This window comes from Lepisosteus platostomus, chromosome 23 (assembly GCF_059453375.1).
Source record: "Lepisosteus platostomus isolate fLepPlt1 chromosome 23, fLepPlt1.hap1, whole genome shotgun sequence".
In the NCBI taxonomy this organism is placed as follows: Eukaryota; Metazoa; Chordata; class Actinopteri; order Semionotiformes; family Lepisosteidae; genus Lepisosteus; species Lepisosteus platostomus.
Window position 1 is genome coordinate 7,817,436 of NC_142633.1, and position 18,273 is coordinate 7,835,708.

General features: G+C 41.9%; 1 protein-coding gene across 8 annotated transcripts in view; it reads left to right on the forward strand.

Moving 5' to 3' along the window:
- LOC148641970 (arf-GAP with coiled-coil, ANK repeat and PH domain-containing protein 3-like) overlaps nucleotides 1-18,273 on the forward strand; it is a 177,348-nt gene that overhangs the window by 68,267 nt on the left and 90,808 nt on the right. For all 8 annotated transcript variants that reach the window (XM_088616932.1, XM_088616931.1, XM_088616936.1 and 5 more), the window contains exons 3-4: nucleotides 4,083-4,202; nucleotides 6,567-6,620. In XM_088616932.1, the coding sequence (XP_088473058.1) occupies nucleotides 4,083-4,202; nucleotides 6,567-6,620 (174 nt within the window). The remainder of the gene's footprint in view (nucleotides 1-4,082; nucleotides 4,203-6,566; nucleotides 6,621-18,273) is intronic.

An 18,273-nucleotide genomic window follows, 5' to 3' on the forward strand; every position in this document is an offset into this window, starting at 1 on the left:
TTACACTTCCACATAGTTTCCGCTGGTTCGTGTTTCACTGTTCATTCAGAACAATCCCTCTGGGCTGACTTTATTGCCTTTGAGGTTTTGTGAAAACATGCCACAGCCATTGCAGTAATATTCTCCACAATGGAGTGACCAAAATTAAACACAGTATTCTAATAATTATAATAATTGCTTACACTTATATAGCGCTTTTCTGGACACTCCACTCAAAGCGCTTTACAGGTAATGGGGACTCCCCTCCACCACCACCAGCGTGCAGCCCCACCTGGATGATGCAACAACGCCAGAAAGCTCACCGCACATCAGCTCTTAGTTGGGAGGAGAGCAGAGTAATGAAGCCAATTCAGAGAATTCTAAATGAGACTTTACAATTTGATCAATTCTTGATTGAAATGACACGCTTTTAATTCCACATCTTAATATTTTTTGGGATTATTATTACTTTCCCACATCTGGGGATGATGTGAACGATGTGACAACACAGACTCCTAAGTCTGTTCGCTTTTCAAGTGAGTCATCTTTTCACTTTCAGTATTTCCCCATTTTAAATGTCCAATTTTTTACTTTCTGCGAGCACAACCTCGCACTGCAGTTTTCTGCAGTAAATGTCATCTGTCAGGTCTTTTCCCAGGAGGTCTCCCATCCAGGTACTGGCCAGGCTCGCACCTGCTGAGCCTCAGTGGGCTGCCAGTGGGCTTGCAAGGTGATATGGCTGCTGGCTTGTGAATTTAATAGATATCTCTTACACTGTCTGTATAGATGTCCATTATTGTTGTGGATTTACAGTACCCTAGGTTATCTTTAATAGTTCTTGTGTGGCTGAAGTACAGTACAGTAATAGTGCTTTACTATCCATTTTAGCCTCTATTGCGATATCCCTTTCTATGTCTCCCTAGGCTTTTCGAATTTACTTGTTTAGCTGTGCTTGCAATTCATTGCACTCCTTTTCATTAAATGGATTCTGTTGTTTTTAATTATTTTATAAAGTGTTTTATTTCCCCCTAAATATGACCTAATTGATTTGTATGAGTGAAATACAAATTTCCATTTAGGATCTTTTTTTAGCTTCTGATTTGCTAACTCTGGGGCTGCCTTCTGTTCTCCTCTGTTTTCTAGTAGCTCATTTGTGATCTCTCCCACCCTCTCTCATTCCTTCAAAGTTGTCTTTCTGGAAATTGTCAAATTTTGATCTGAGCATTTGGGAACCTGTACAATTTCAAAACCTACTTCAGAACACACTGCACTAGATTTTTTCTAACGAGACTGAAGGTGACAGAGAAAAGCTGACTGTGAATGGATTCAAACCCATACAGCACAGAGTGCAAGTAGAAAGATCAGGTCTTGATGTTCTTGGCAGCACATCTTGAAAATGTGATCTTGTCAACATCTAGACACTGTGATAAATTGTCTGTTCAGGTTGGTCACATCACTGAAGACATCAATGATTAGCTGAAATAGCTGCTGAATGCTGTGATTTGTCCACCACAAGTATTCTATTTTGGACCACTTCCCTACTGCCAGTCTTGTGGTTGGGTTGAAGATCCCTCCTTGTAGTATTTCGGGGTTTGATACTTGTGTATCTCCTGGGATTTCCCATTGATCCAGACACTTGACCTTTTCTAGACGCTTTCTTCATGAATGACCGTGGCTCTTGTCTGACTTCCCTTGCCATGACACTAAGATCCTTCCGACAGCTGGACTGCCTGCTTGTATTGGTCCAGCAATTGTCGGTTATCCAGGCCCAGAGCTTAATGTGCCCAGCGGCTGTGAGCAGCCGCTGCAGACAAAGGATCGTGTTCATAACTGATCACGTAAACCATATTTTTGTTGTTGCCATCTCCTGCTGGCCTCTTCCCATCAATAGTCACAGCTGGAGGTTGATTTTTTCCCCCGACCTCCCTCCCCCATCTCACTTCATCTGCTCCCTTCCAGGGGAGGTCTCTGGATTCTCTGGAATTTCACTGATTTCGGGGGTTAGCTGCAGAGGGAGCCCCGCCAGTGCTTGGCCCGGCAGCTGTGTGGAAAGGAGCTGTCAGTGGAACTGCTGAAGTCAGACCAAATTCAGTGCGAGACGGAGGGCATGTGAGGGTACGGTGCCAGACAAGGTCAGCAGCACACCAATCACTGTTGGGGTGCTAATTAATTCTGTCATGAAATACTGCCAGCCTCACCTCCCAAAAAACCCTTCTTTCAAGGTTATTTCAGTCACTGCCGGGAGCTGTGTTATTGCAACTGTGCACCGTGGATCTGGGGTGGACAGAGCAGGCAGTTGAATAGATTTTTCAAAAGCAGTGAATTAAACTTTGAGTTTAGCTGTATAGATCAGTTTGTATTTTGCAATACCTTAAGTGGGATAAGAAAGAGGAAGCAGTTTGGTTGCTAGTAGCCAAAGTGATCTCGTCAAGCTGATGCTTCCATGTAAAATCAAGTCTGTGGGTGACATTTCAGGAGGCCTGGTGCTGTAGTGGTCAGCATTGCTGCCTAACCATGCTGGGGCCCTAGGTTAAATTCCCGGGCTGCAATCTGCATAGAATTTGTACGTTCTCCCTGTGTTTGTGTGGGTTTCCTCCATGTGGTCCGGTTTCCTCCCACAGTCCAAAGACATGCGGGAAGTCAATTCGCTTCTGGGGAATTTGGCCCACGTACAGTATGAGTGTGTGTGCTTTGTGACGGACTGGTGACCTGTCTTGGTATTCTGCCCTGAGTCGGATAAAGCGAGTGGATGAAAATGGACAGATGCAATGACATTCCATTGAGACCAGGCACTAACGTGACTTCTTCATTCTCCTTTGGTTGATTGTCGGAATAAATCTGGAAGTCAAGTAGAAATGTCTTTGGTTTGGAATGAACACAAAAAATGTATTGCTGTTCTCTTCTGGGTATCTCTTTTTGTGTATAAACCTGATCTCAGGTAAGTATAAGTATCTCATTTAGGTGTCCTTACAGTGAGTAAAGCATGTTGTGGTGCCAAATCAAAAATTTAGTAAAATCTCATCAACAGAGGTCAACACATTCATCCCTATCCAATATAGCTCCTCACTGATTATTAAGTATTTTAGGTTTGTAATAATACAATGGTTTTGGACAGAAAATCCATGGTGTACTGGAAGATTTGGTGTTCTCATGAGCTGAGTGGTTATTTCTGGCCATAATTCTTCTTATATTCTTTATGTGTCAGTTTAAAAGGATTTATCTTATTAAATATGAATGATTCCTATCTACTTTATTCCTGCATGGGGTTTTTCCATTCATTTACCTTCCTACTGTCAGCTGTAATATTGTAATGACCTCCAAAGGTGATTTGTTTTGCTGTTTGAAAGAGGCCTGTAGGACTTTCCTGGTTGGCGTATTCCCCTGAAAGTAAAAAATCCTCTCTCATTCCCAGGCTAATGCTGGCAATACAAGTCTGTCCTTCTGAAAGCGTTTTTCAAGGAAATCAAGATCAACCCGATATCTTGGTGGAAAATGCTGACTCTCACTGCAAAGCAGTTGAGAGCTGATGTCATGGGCATACATAACAAAGAGGCTTTAGACATTTTTCATCTCTTGACAGATATGTGTTCTTACTGAAACTCTTGTGGACTTTATTTGAGTTGAAGGGCTATATCCAAAAGTACGGAACATCCTGCAAAATGGGTTCTTGCCTAAATGTTTTTTTTGTGTGGAAAATAACTGTTGTGAGCCATACCCAATCTCTGTGCACTGTTAAATATTTTTAATGAATTTCAGGTTGACTGAGGTCGATATGTTCACACAAATGTATCACGTTCTCTAGAGCATTTTGCTGACAGGCTTTGTTTTAACTTAAAAAAATTACACAGAAATAGGAAATTTGATTGGATTGGGTTCTAGGTTGGTCTTTACCCAGGTAAGGATAAACTTTTCGATCTCAGGTTTTATTTCCATCTGTGAGTGTGACCGATGACCGACATCTTTCTGAGAGACAGTCTTGGATGAACCTAGTCGCCTGAAAATGCCCATTCATTTTCATTCATGGTGGTGATGGCTATACAGTATGTCTTGGTGACAAGTGACTAATGCAGTACTGTACGTTTTTCTCCTTTTTTTGTTTAAAGCTGGTGAAGCTATGCAGTGGGATGATCGAAGCAGGAAGGTCCTACATCAATGCCAACAAGCTCTTCGTCAATGGAGTAAAGGACCTGTCTCAGCAATGCAAGAGAGACGAAATGATTACGGTAAGCTGTGGTTTCAGATTGTCGTAAGAGTTAATAGGGCTACTGTTTTATTATTTTGATTTAACTCTGCTCTTGGGAATTATTTTGGCCTCCTTGATTAAAAGTAAAGTGGAGGTTTAGCTAGTTTTCAATAACTGTCACGCTCTTGGCAGCTTTTGAAGAGCTTATTGATGAAAAGTGAATGTTTTTTTTTGATGCAGCATGAATCCAAAAAGAAATCCTAAGAAAGAGGAATCCACCACTAAGTGAACTAAAAATAAGTTCAAATTTACTTAAATTGGTTACAATAAATGTATGTTAAGGACAACAAGAATTAATTCAAGGCTTCATCCAGGGTTTTCTGCTGATGTAAAAACTTTAAAACTACACCTAGCATGAGTGAGAAGAAACCAAGCATCTGATATAGAAATATCTAAGAATGTTAAAAATATATATTTTTGGACTACAAAACACAGATCCAATATCTTTGCACAAAGCTGATAAAGCTTATACTGAAGACTGATTTTATACGGAAGACATACATTGCAGATTTGTAAAACTTTTGAAAATCCTGGTAGATGCTACAATTGACGTTGCATAGTTGAATCAAATGCCCCAGAGTTTTCCAAGCTAAAGTGATTCAGGTCCTTTCTGTGTAGGACATATTTTTTACAGTAGGGATGATCATAATCTAATTTTTGCACTAGAGAAGCAGTAGATATTATGGTATCTAAGTGAATTCAGTTTGATGGAATAAAGAATTTATATCAGAAACTGCTGGAGTCCAAACATTCCATCATCATTCTCTTACAATGAATGAAAACAGTTGCAGGAGACTTACTACACCTGCAGGACTGTATCCCTCTGGGATTAGAGAGAGAGATCACTTAATTGGCCATATACAATTTCTTTTATTAGGAATGTTTCTTTTCGCAGACCCCAGCTTGCTCTCCATGAGACACACAGACAGGGAGAGAAGCTTGGGGTCAGAGCGCAGGGTCGGCCATTTATACGGCGCCCCTGGAGCAGTTGGGGTTAAGGGCCCAACGGAGTAGGATTCCTCTGCCGGCCGCAGGATACAAACCAGCAACTTTTCAGCCACTGGTGCAGATCCTTAGCCACAGACCCACCACTCCGCCCGGGGTTTAGGGTTTTCAACAACTGTTACAGTATGTTTCTTCAACAGTGACTGCAAGATTGCTTAGGAATCTAATAGTATTTCTTTTTTCACTTTTTCATTTCCATTTTTCCACTTTATACATTTAGTCAATTGTTAATCCTGAGTACTACACACTTAGTCAGCAAGAATCAGGTTTGGGATATTACAGTGTTTTTATGCTTCAAACTAAATGGCTGGATTTAGCATTCACTGTGAATTGCTTAACAATACTAAAAAACCTTCATGTTACCAATAAAAAAATGTTCTTCAGGAAATGCATCACACTGTCAGGAATCTCGTATTACACATTTTTTAGTAAAAAGTTTAAGTTTCTAAAAAAGAGACCACATCTTCTGATATTTATAACCTTAAAGGGCTTCATAGCCAAACTGTTTTTCTTTTTTTTACTTTTCACCATAAAATTAACACGTACACATATTCAGAGTAATTAGCACATGGTTAATGTGTAGTGCTCTGAGCACAAGAAAGGTTACCAATGAGAGGGGGCTATTTGGCCCATTCTGTCCAAAAAGTGTAGCAGCAGTTTCAAATTAATTTCATATCATAGTCTGTGTATTTTCTGTGGATATTTCAAAAGCAAGTAACTCCTCCTTCTCCTCTAAACGCAAGTCTTTTCCTCCTTGCAAAATGTGCTGTAAAGCAGAAATTGATTATCCACACATTTTTAATTACTATCCACAATTATTGATTCTATTAAGATAGTTGTGATGGCGGCATAACATTTTCCTTGTTCTAAAATAAGTGTGAAGTTTTTGGCAGTTTTTCTTTCTGTTTTTCTTTCAAATAAGAATTGACTCGCACTGGTTTTTGGACCCAGTGTGACTCCCTGTTTCCAGATTTGGGGACAGGGAGGTGCAGACAAGTCTCCACCATCATACCCATCCACCAGTCCATTCAGTCTTGAGTTTGCGACACCAGGATGTGTGCTTGACGTGAGTCTCTGTTGCTTTTAAAATCCAAATGCTTCCACACTTCCATACTCCTCACATCTCATTTGGCATGGTTTCTACAGGCCTCTCCTGTCAATCCATTAAAAGCTGCCTTTGAGGATCCTTTCACCTGAAAGTTGTATGTCCATGTTTTGATTTGATCAGGACCCTGGCTTTCCATCGTTTACTAGTGTTTGTGACCACAGGTTTTCTTCTTCTTAGCTCCCTGTAGTGAAAGGTGCTATTAACTTACACCATGCTCTGTTTTCATTGTAGGAGTGCCTGGAAAAGTGTGGAGAGAGCCTGCAGGAAATGATCAATTATCACATGGTAAGATGCCACTTTCTGGTACTCGTTATCAGCTACCATCCATCTTAGTATAGCCAAGCTAAATGGTTGTAGTCTTTTGCATAGACGAAAGACTTGATCTCTTCAGTCTTAGAAGATAATGAAGCCTCAGCCTTGGCAGTATGTGAACAGAAGGCACTCAGAAACCAGAAAGCTACACAGCACTGCAATGCCTTGTAATACTAACAGTCTTAAGAGTAGTCTTCCAGGGTTTCTCAGTGAGTCTGTTAAGATATTTTCCACATCCACAAATAAATCGGCAAAACTCTCAAGTATTAAACCATCTTATAATAAAGGTTTGATTACCTTGGCCAGCATACATATTTAAAATTGCACCCTGCTGGTCTACAGTGCTCAGAAAAGGTTTATGAACCCCTTAAGGTTTTCACATATTTTACATTTTTGAAACCTCTTGATCAAAGTCCTAATAAAAGATAGTTAACCTCATGAATCAACTGACACAAAAAATGATATTCTTTCAACATTTGTTTCTGCTCACATGACCCTTTATATTCAGTAACTGGTGGTAATCGCCTTGAGCAACAATGACTGTAAGACCCATTTTTTGCTGCTGTTTGTGGACAGATTGCCTGAGATTCTCCTGTAGAGTCTTTTGAAACAGTGCAGGATTCCTGGTTGTGTCAGTGATGGCAAGCCACCCAGGTCCTGAGGCAGCAAAGCAGCCCCAAAACATCACCATGCTTGATGGCTGGGCTGAGTTCCTCCTGTTTGAAAGCGTAGTTTGGGTTTTGCCAAACATAATGATTCTCACTGAGGACAAAGGGTTCTACCTTGACTCATCTGCACAGAGAATGTTGTTCCCGAAGCCTTGTGGATCATTTAGGTGCTCTTTGGTGAATTTCAGATGGGCAGCAATGTTTTTAAGAGTGTTAGTTTTCTCCTTGCTATCCTTCCATGAACACCCTTCTTTGTCAGTCATTTTCTGATAGCAGAAGCTTGCATAGTTACATTAGGCAAGGTGAGAGTGGCCTACAGTTCCTTGGATGTTGCTCTGGGGTTCTTTGTAACTTACTTGATGACCTTCTGGTGTGCTTTTGGAGAGATTTTGGCAGGACAGCAGTTCCTGGGTAGAGTGACTGTAGTCTTGACCTTTCTTCATATACAGTATGTACTATCTGACAGTGGATCAGTGAAGCCCTAGAAATTGTTCTGTAACCCTTTCCAGACTGTTGAGCATCAATAACACTTTTTTGGAGGTCCTCCGAGATTTCCTTAGATCATGGCATGACTTGTTTTCACACACCTGGATGGTGAAGGCCAAACTTACAGTGTTTCTGACCTTTATATAAGGTGGGTCCTTCCTAATTCAGTCCTCAAGATCTATGCTATTGGGCACGTGAACTGCACTCTAGTTTGTTCATGATACAGCTGAGAAAAAAGTCTTCTGTTCTCCACTGTGTCATGAACGACTAATGCAGAATGTCTTCCCTGCCGCCCCAGAATGAGGTGCGGTGTGTGATTCAACAAGGATCCAAAGGACTTTAGGCCTGTATTAATGAACTAAATTATTCAATTAAAAAACATTACTTACTTAGAATAATTATGAAAAAGCCCAATGCCATAAATTGAGAATATGAAAAATCATAGTAAATGTTGGCTCACCAGAGACGTGAGTTAAATTTATAAAGAGCAGAAATAAGTTTAGCCTCACTTGTTTTGAAACTTGCTTTTAAAAAGCAGAAGACGAGCACCTAAATGGAAAACAAAATCAAATGGTGGTGGAATCATGAAACAAATCTTAGAGCCAAGCTGTAAAGGCAAATGCAATGGGACCATTCAAAATTCAGTCTGATATCAATAGAGAATTACCTTGGAGGTTCTTGATGAGTATTCTTTGCTTGTCATAACATTTATGCTTTCTTATGATTAGTAGAGCATGAGTCAAGAAGATTATAAATTAGTCATTTGTAATCTGCATTAGATATTGAAAATGTATAATCTAGCCATAATTGAATGCACTAAATTAATATATTATTAATACTTGTACTACTTAATTTATTGCACTGCAGTTTTGTGACTTCGGAATACCTTAGTGGTCCTTAAGAGATTTTAATTCTGAACTACGTGACATTTGGTAGGAAGAGCTAAGCTTTCTAATTTCTGGAGTGTGATGAGCAGAGGCACATGGAAAATTGGAGTAGCAGTGTCTCCTTTGTCTGCCACAAGAGAGGAAATTCCTGGGTTGTGGAGCAAAGGACTTGTTTTTTATTTTCATTCTTGAACAAAGTGCTGCTACTCCTGTCTTGCTTGGACAAGAAGCATTAAAACAGCTGACTCCCTTTCGAAACCATCGGCTTTTCTTTATCCTGTGATTTTGAACACATTTAAAGGACAGGTGCTTTATTTACAGGGGTGCATTAACCAGAAAGATGCTGTCTTTACCTTTTGGTTTGCAGGGGGTATGCATACCTACAGTAGTGCATTGTTACACTCTGTGCGTTTCTGTGGTGCTACCTGTAAAATACTCTACTTTGGATGCCCTGCTTGCTTCAGTTGTCTGCAGCTTGAAATGACACTCATGTCTAGGTTCCATCTAAGTCAATAATAATAAGCAAACATAACACAATTTCACAGCTTAAAGAACAGCTGCATGGTTTCTGAAAACTGTATTAAAACTGAAATACCAAGAGTAAAGCATTTAAACGGTGGGATTTTGCATTTCAGGCCTGAGTGGGATCACTCTGTCACCTTGGACACACTGTCTAACCAAAGATTTATATTGAATTAGCCGGTAGATTGAGTGGGCTCCTAATTGATAGTGCAATAGTGCACTCTCTTCCCTAACCTTGTGCTCTAGTGTGGTAATTGTGCTGGGAAGCAGCTGCGCGTTATTTAAGGCTTCTCCTGAAGGGCTACATGCTCAGTTGCGTGTGAATCCACTCTGTGCCCTGCGTAAACTGATTTAAGATGAGCAGAAAGGCAGGCAGGAGCTACTATCCCAGTGACGTAATGTATTTTTGAAGCCACATCACATACAGTACCAGTGATTTATTTAGCAATTCAGTATGGCTGCATCGGGATTTTTCTAGGCTGTAGAGCATGAGCCCTGCTCGACCTTGGTAGCAGTCTAATGGTGAAAAAACCTTTGACCTTGTGGAGCACTACAGAGACATTAACCAGTCCAGCTGCTCAGACAATGTCACGCAGAGAGACTAGCTACAAGCCCATGTTTCATGTGTCATTTGCCCGACACAGGTTACACGTCTTGCTCGGTTTAAGAGAAAGAGTTCTTGGAAGAGCCTGGAATTGCCTCTTATCTTGGCTGATTAAATTTGCTCCATGGTCTTAGTGTCCAAAAAAATCAAAGTCACATTGCTGTCCCCTTTGGAAGCGAAACTTTCACATCTGTCGATCCATCCAAGAGATCCAAGTCTATTAATGTGCACATTTCTAAATTATTCAAAGCTGCCACTTAGACTCTGCAAAGACGTGAATTGTACTTAGATTGTTTAAAAGTGCACGGCCTGACCTGAAAAATGATTTTTATTCATTTGTTTCAATGTAACCATAAGGTCTATTAAATTCCTGGTCAGTTTGTCCCTTAAGATCCTGTTTTCTTCCTTGCTCCATTTCTTATCGTTGGTGATTCTGTGTGACGGCAACGTTGGGGTTCTCTGGACCTTGCAATAGATACCGGACTGTTTTAGTTGTAGTGGTGTACTGTAGGTCAATCTGAATAGAAGTAATCACCTAGCATATGGCACTATAAAATGTGATAAATGTGGCCATCACACCCTCTGCAGCTCAATGAGAGGAGATGACAAGGGGAAATGAATTAACACCTACTTCAGTGACCTGCACACCTCCCATAACCTGCAGGGTGTCATTACTGTAATTGAGTGTGTCTGGCAGACAGGGTTGGGAAGAACCGTAGGACATATTTTTCACTTTTGTTTCTCAGGATTGCACCACTGAAGGTTATTTCAGCAGATTTCACTGGCACAAGGTTTTGATCCAGTGTCGGAGAGCTAAGAAGGATTCCTTGGCTTTTGTTTGGAAGAAAGAAAAAAAGGAGATCTTGGTTTGGCATGCCTTTGTCTTGGATATTAATGGATTTTCTGTTTAAGTGTTTGAAGTTATATTAGAAAATAAAATTGTATGTCATAAAAAATCTTTAAAATCTTTAAAAAGCATAGCCCAGATAGTAAACAGAACATGTTTGATTTGTAAATGGATTTGACACAGATATACAGTAGTGCAAATAATGAATGTATTGTGTTGCACCGTCTGGAATTGTGGAAGCATTTTGTAGTGAACTACTCCTCCAAGTAGATATATACAAAATGCATCAAATGGGAATGAAACTATGATAGAACCAAACAAAACCACCATAATAAATCAGCATTCATTTCAGAATAATATAGGCACTGTGTAATCCTAATAAAAGGATTTAGCAATGATTTTATCATTCAGATTTTTAAGCGCAGTCATGAAGGCTGCTGAAAAGTGCAGTAAAAAAACACAGTAGCATCGTGCATGCAGAGCTCATGGATGCTGTGATCCTTCTCGTAATAATTTAGGAACATGAAAAATGCAAAAGTGTGAAAACGATTCCTGTGTGGAGGTCTTTCATGACGAAAACCAGTTCAGCCAACATCCAAAATAATGCTTGGCGTGTATTACAAAGATGTGTTCTGCAGTTGCTTCCTCAATGAATTTGAACTCATTCGTTTTCATTCCATAGAAATTTTAGTTTCATATGACCTCAGTGAAACAGTGTGCTCTGTCTTCGGTGTGGTTTGCACGCACCTGTATAAAAAGCCCCTCATATTTGAGAGGAACTCCCCACTGGTGAGAAAGGAGAAATTCAGTGGTCAGGTGACTGAAACAAGTTGCAGCTTACAGTTCAATGTGCACACAAAAGTAAAGGTAATTATTTGGCAAAAAAAAAAACACTTTGGCTTTTGTATTCTAAATTTAGTGTGCTGTTCTCCTTAGCAAACTGTGAAGGCTGAAAATGCTGGATTGTTTTGAATTTATCTTGAGATTTTGTTTTCTGTGTGGGACAGTACAGAATGCTAATGGTTAGCATTACTGCCTCACATCTTTGGGGCCCTGGGTTCGATTCCTGTGGGCTCCAGTTTCCTCCCACAGTCTAAAACCATACTGGTGCAGTAGGTAAATTGGCCCTGGTGTGAGCGTCCCATCCAGAATATATCCGGCCTTTTGCCCATCGTTTACCTGGATAAGCTCTGGCCCTGAATTGGAAGAAGTGGTTAGAAAATGGGTGGATTTTCTTTGTGGGGGCTGTTGCACAACAGTGCCTAACTACTGAAGCTAAATCAAACGCATACAGGCATAAATAAGACAGCAAGAAAAAAACTGATTAACAAGAAAAATGTCTTTAAATATGGTCTTCAGGTCTAAGTGTAAATGAGAACGAGAGTTTTGGATTCCCATTGGGAAATAAAAAGGCTTTTCAGCATTTTGCCGCTTCATAAATTCTGTTTTGGAAGGAAGCTTTTTCACTCCTGATTTCTACCTAAGTGTTTGAGACAGAAAGCCCACTTGCAAGCAACAGATTACTTAATTGTGAGTGAGGTTAAACCTGTTTAGAATAGAGAATTGGTCATGGATAGAGTTTTTGTGTTTGTTTGCGATGTGTTAGTGCACATGTGACAGACTGCGATAGTGTGTCACACTGCTATTTCCTCCTGTGTGGGTAACAGTGCAAAAACTAAGGATCTGGCACTATCAGGTAGACATAACCTTCTATTCCACTGATTTCTATACAGAGCGGGAATACTTCTCGGCCACTCATTGAACACCTAAGAGATAGAAGCTTGTGTCTTTAAATATTCGCTTCCTGTTAGCCGCCACAGCGGCACATGTGGCAGGCCATTCTGTCTCCCTTCTTTAGCAGAGTTGCCAGTTTAACCACTCCTAATGATTCCTAATCATGTGCCAAGGGCAGGTTTATTTTTGGGCACTCCGTTTTGTGAAGCACATCCTTTATTACTTGCAGTGGAGTATGTTCAAAGGACCAGCAATACCACAGTGCATCAGTTTCTAAGTCTGTTGGCATTCTGTGTAACGTAAGCAAGCAACGTAAGCAAGGCTGCTTCAGTACGTTTTATATCATTGGATACTGCTTATTGACTCTTTGTTCAATTTGTGAGGTAGGGTTTTCTACCTTCCTTTAGCTCCAACCACTGATGAGTTTGCAGTAGACCAGTCTTAGTCCTGTAAATGTGGTACCTCCAGATAATTGTGGAAAATAAATCCTGTAGTTTGTGGAATCAACTACTCATCAAGGACAAATTGTACTGAGATTTTGTAATCCTGCTCGTATTATTGAATCCATCCATTTTCACTCCACTTTTCCTGGTGAGGGTCTCGGTTGCAGCAGGCCCAGTAGATCAGCCCAGATCAGCGGGGCAGGATTGAGGGCAGGTGCACAGAAGAGCTGGAGCGCCCTTAAGAGGAGGGATTACGATCATGACACTGGGTCCATATTATTGCAGTACCATCAAACTTTGCCACTCAATTTATGCAAAACCAGCCTGCATCCAATTTCTACCCAGCACTGTTCACCCAACTCCACCTTACATTAAATGGGAGCTCTAGTCCCAGTTTCTCATACCGTTATTAAATCTCAGTCACAAAATACATTCCTTGACGGTATTGAAAGAAATTACAAAGTTTGAACTGAGCACAAAATCGTGAACTGTGTGAAAGTAAGTCTGTTTGTTATTGCAAACTTGCATTTGACTTCCCACTGTGTGACGTGATGCGACCCTTCCTGCTCACTAGTCACTGTAATGACTAATGTACTGTGATGTATGAGCAAATGAGTACAGGTTGTACTGCAGACATTTCACCTCAGAAATGTTCCAACGTGATCTGGATGCAGAGTTGTTGGCAAAACCGTCTCTAAATCCAGAGCAATTTTTCTATTGGAATAAAAGAGATGTTTTCACAAGCCAGCAATTCTAAAGTCTCTTTGGGATATTTTTTATACAAATCCATTCAAGTACCTGAAAAAGTTCCTGGAAAATTTGATTCTGGCTCTTTACCAAAGGAGACATTGTATCTTGCTGGTGTCTTTCTGCCCTTTTATCAGCCTCTGTATTTATCTACTGTATCCTAGTGCATCATTTATTCTTACTCTCACATAAATTATACAGTGTGACTCCCATGTTCCTAACACTTAGATTGTCATGAATCTCTAGTTTCCTTTTCTTCCACTCTGTGCTTTCACTTGCTGGCCTCCCTAAAGTTCCTCCTTAACGGAATCAGTAAAGCAATTTCAAGCTACTGGGTTTCCACAGCTATGGAGTCCATCAGTGTCCTTCTGTTGTTCCCATTGGGCTCATGTGATGTTCTCACATGTTCTCCCATGTGCAGCTAATGATCCCTGTGACGTACACTTTTTTGGTCCGTGATTTTGACGTTGGTTTTGGTATCGTCTTTTCTACAGCACTTTGCTAGAAATTGCCTTTGGGTTCAAGTGACCGTGTCGGTTCAAATGCAGTCTGCTGCTTTGAATCACTTGTGCGCGCTTCAAGCGACAAAGCAAAGAATGGACATTTTACTGAACATACAAAACCAAAATCACTCAAAGTCTCTTCTTCTAGAAACTGTCCCAATTTGTAGTTTCCAGGCAGTTTCTGTAATCTGGTTCCTGGCCCTAAATTGCGTTTCTCTGTCGTGTCGTTCAACCTTGACAACTTAAATTCCACTCAGTGCCTCCGGTGGTTCTCTGAAAGTCTTTCCACTGGGTTTGCAAGCCTGTGGTGATTCTGAGTTTTCCTTGCCACCATGGAGGAGAACAGATTTTTTTTGGTTTCGTGTCACCATTTTCCAATCCACTCATTTGAAAAGACTCCTGCAGCCTGATCTCCTGCGCACCAGAAGGTTGACTTCAGCCAAACGTTTCTTTTTATACCAGGGCTGGTCACCTTCTCTTCTGGTATTCCATTTCTTCTGCCTTTCATGCTGCCCTCCTTGTGGAACCCTGCTGTGTATTGGCAGCAGAGGATAAACGAGAAACTTGTGACTTCTGCTACCGCAAAAAAATCTAAAAAATACTTTTGTGATATTTTATGGAGTGCTGTGCAGCGTAGAGGCAGCTCTGCCTAAAACCCAATGCAATTTTCCGCTGCTCCTGAAACTTCTGGACACGATTGTACTCTGTTTAGCATCACATTATTTTACTTAACCAATGAAAACCACTGGGATAAAGTTAGGGTTAGGCTACAGTATGTCATATTACATGGGAAACCAGTAACCATAAATACAACCTACCCTTAACATATACTGTACATTTCATGGCATTCCAGCAGTACCGTTCAGTAAATAACTAGAATCATATCTAGTTATAACAGCAGCCTGAGCTACAAAATTGTAGCACTTATTTTAAATTCAGACGATAGTTTTGTCCTAAATGGTGTAGTTACAACTGTATTTATGCACAATAAACTGTACAAAGAGAGTTCTTTACATTTTTAGGTGGTAAAGGTGGTTGACATTAAAAACTACAGCAGGTTTCAGTATTAAGTAATAAGATTTATTTTTGATAAAAGGGAGGGGCAAATATTTTGTCCTGTGTTTTGCATGAAACTGTGCTAGGTGTACAAACAAAACACACTGCTTCAACACTTTAACAGCAGCAGTTAACCTTTGACCCACAGGCATGTGGGGTGTCTTCCTGCTCACCTCAATTGTTTAGGTCTCCAAGGTCAGGCTCTGAAAAATGTGAGTGCTTCAAGTCAGGCACAAAAGGTGGAGTCCTCTCCGAGCTGTGAGCTGCAGCAGAGAAAAGAAACCACAGGGCCTCCAGAAGATTTCTGGAAGAGCCAGAGACTCTCCCACATAAAAGGAGCAATTCAGTGCGAGGCAGGGCTGCCAAAGCCCCAACAGACGAGCAGTGTCTTCCATTCTCCCTGCTGCTCAGGCGAAATGCCCAGGGTTCCTGGCCACCGGGAAGAGCGTTGTCCACTTCAGACATCTACTGCTTGTCAATTCGGCCTTTTGTTGCCAGGATAGAATGAATCTAGCAAACGACCCTTGGTAATCAGTGCAAACTGCCGACGTTTAAAGAAACACTTGCAGCAGCTTCGTCATTCACGTCAGAACACCATATGGATTTGGGAAAGATGAGTTGCCTCCTCCCCAAAATCTCTGCTGAAACATCAGCGCTCAGATTTCTTCATAGATAGGATTTAGGTGCTTAGTTTTTCGGTATGATTTCCTGAGGATTATATTGAATGCTTGTGAAGACGCTGTGCAATCAGGATGCATTGTGCATGAAGACAAATTATGCTAAATAGGAACCTCTAACATCAAACAGGCTCAGGGCCTAGGCTTCACAGAATTATATAGACCTCTCTGCATCTAGGCTAAATTGTTGTTCACTTTAGTTCATGCATCTTATTAATAACTAATAATTCCTGTACACTTCTCTACACATGGGCTAACCATCTTGCTGGCAGCGGTGGAGGGATTGTATTTGTAATGTTAGAAAGCAGAGGATAAAGACTTCATTGCACAGATTAAAGAGACCGACTGTGCCTTGTGAGGGTCCACGCCATGCTCACTAAATCCCTGGAGCAATTAAGAAACTATATAGGAGGGTGCCGTTTGTACAGTGTTCTGGGTAAATTCTTCCTCTTAATCTCTGGTAGGAGTACTAAAACGAGGGTTATAAAGGATATCTTCAACAAGCAAGTGTATGTAAAGAAAGCTATTCCAAATGGCCTTTTCCATAGAATCCTCTGGACCATCTGCTAAGAACAAAATTTTTGAAGCACATACAACTAGTGTGGTAAATTGGGGTTGAAGATCCATCCTGATGCAGGGACTACAGATTTTCTCTTTTGGGGGGCTTTTGCTCCAAGTGGAATTCTGTGTGATTTCTGCCCGGCTCCAGCCTGGAAGAGGCCCAAGGTTTCTACTTATGAATGCATAACAAATGCACTGTGATGGTAAGCTTTTGTGGCCAATGGTATTGCTTAACTGCCACACCTGAAGAGCAAGCAGGTAGGCTCCAAAAACTATAGCTCTGTGCAGTGTGTGTGCTGTATGAATGCAGTAGGAGCGCAGTGTGTGTGTGCTGAACGGGTGTAGTAGAAGTCCATTGTGTGTGCTGTACAGGTGCAGTAGGAGTGCAGTGTGTGTGCTGTACAGGTGCAGTAGGAGTGCAGTGTGTGTGCTGTACAGGTGCAGTAGGAGTGCAGTGTGTGTGCTGTACAGGTGCAGTAGGAGTCCAGTGTGTGTGCTGTACAGGTGCAGTAGGAGTGCAGTGTGTGTGCTGTACAGGTGCAGTAGGAGTGCAGTGTGTGTGCTGTACAGGTGCAGTAGGAGTGCAGTGTGTGTGCTGTACAGATGCAGTAGGAGCGCAGTGTGTGTGCTGTACAGGTGCAGTAGGAGTGCAGTGTGTGTGCTGTACAGGTGCAGTAGGAGTGCAGTGTGTGTGCTGTACAGGTGCAATAGGAGTGCAGTGTGTGTGCTGTACAGGTGCAGTAGGAGTGCAGTGTGTGTGCTGTACAGATGCAGTAGGAGTGCAGTGTGTGTGCTGTACAGATGCAGTAGGAGTGCAGTGTGTGTGCTGTACAGGTGCAGTAGGAGTGCAGTGTGTGTGCTGTACAGATGCAGTAGGAGTGCAGTGTGTGTGCTGTACAGATGCAGTAGGAGTGCAGTGTGTGTGCTGTACAGGTGCAGTAGGAGTGCAGTGTGTGTGCTGTACAGATGCAGTAGGAGTGCAGTGTGTGTGCTGTACAGATGCAGTAGGAGTGCAGTGTGTGTGCTGTACAGCTGCAGTAGGAGTGCAGTGTGTGTGCTGTACAGCTGCAGTAGGAGTGCAGTGTGTGTGCTGTACAGGTGCAGTAGGAGTGCAGTGTGTGTGCTGTACAGGTGCAGTAGGAGTGCAGTGTGTGTGCTGTACAGGTGCAGTAGGAGTGCAGTGTGTGTGCTGTACAGGTGCAGTAGGAGTGCAGTGTGTGTGCTGTACAGGTGCAGTAGGAGTGCAGTGTGTGTGCTGTACAGATGCAGTAGGAGTGCAGTGTGTGTGCTGTACAGCTGCAGTAGGAGTGCAGTGTGTGTGCTGTACAGGTGCAGTAGGAGTGCAGTGTGTGTGCTGTACAGATGCAGTAGGAGTGCAGTGTGTGTGCTGTACAGGTGCAGTAGGAGTGCAGTGTGTGTGCTGTACAGATGCAGTAGGAGTGCAGTGTGTGTGCTGTACAGGTGCAGTAGGAGCGCAGTGTGTGTGCTGTACAGGTGCAGTAGGAGTGCAGTGTGTGTGCTGTACAGGTGCAGTAGGAGTGCAGTGTGTGTGCTGTACAGGTGCAGTAGGAGTGCAGTGTGTGTGCTGTACAGATGCAGTAGGAGTGCAGTGTGTGTGCTGTACAGGTGCAGTAGGAGTGCAGTGTGTGTGCTGTACAGGTGCAGTAGGAGTGCAGTGTGTGTGCTGTACAGGTGCAGTAGGAGTGCAGTGTGTGTGCTGTACAGATGCAGTAGGAGTGCAGTGTGTGTGCTGTACAGGTGCAGTAGGAGTGCAGTGTGTGTGCTGTACAGATGCAGTAGGAGTGCAGTGTGTGTGCTGTACAGGTGCAGTAGGAGTGCAGTGTGTGTGCTGTACAGCTGCAGTAGGAGTGCAGTGTGTGTGCTGTACAGA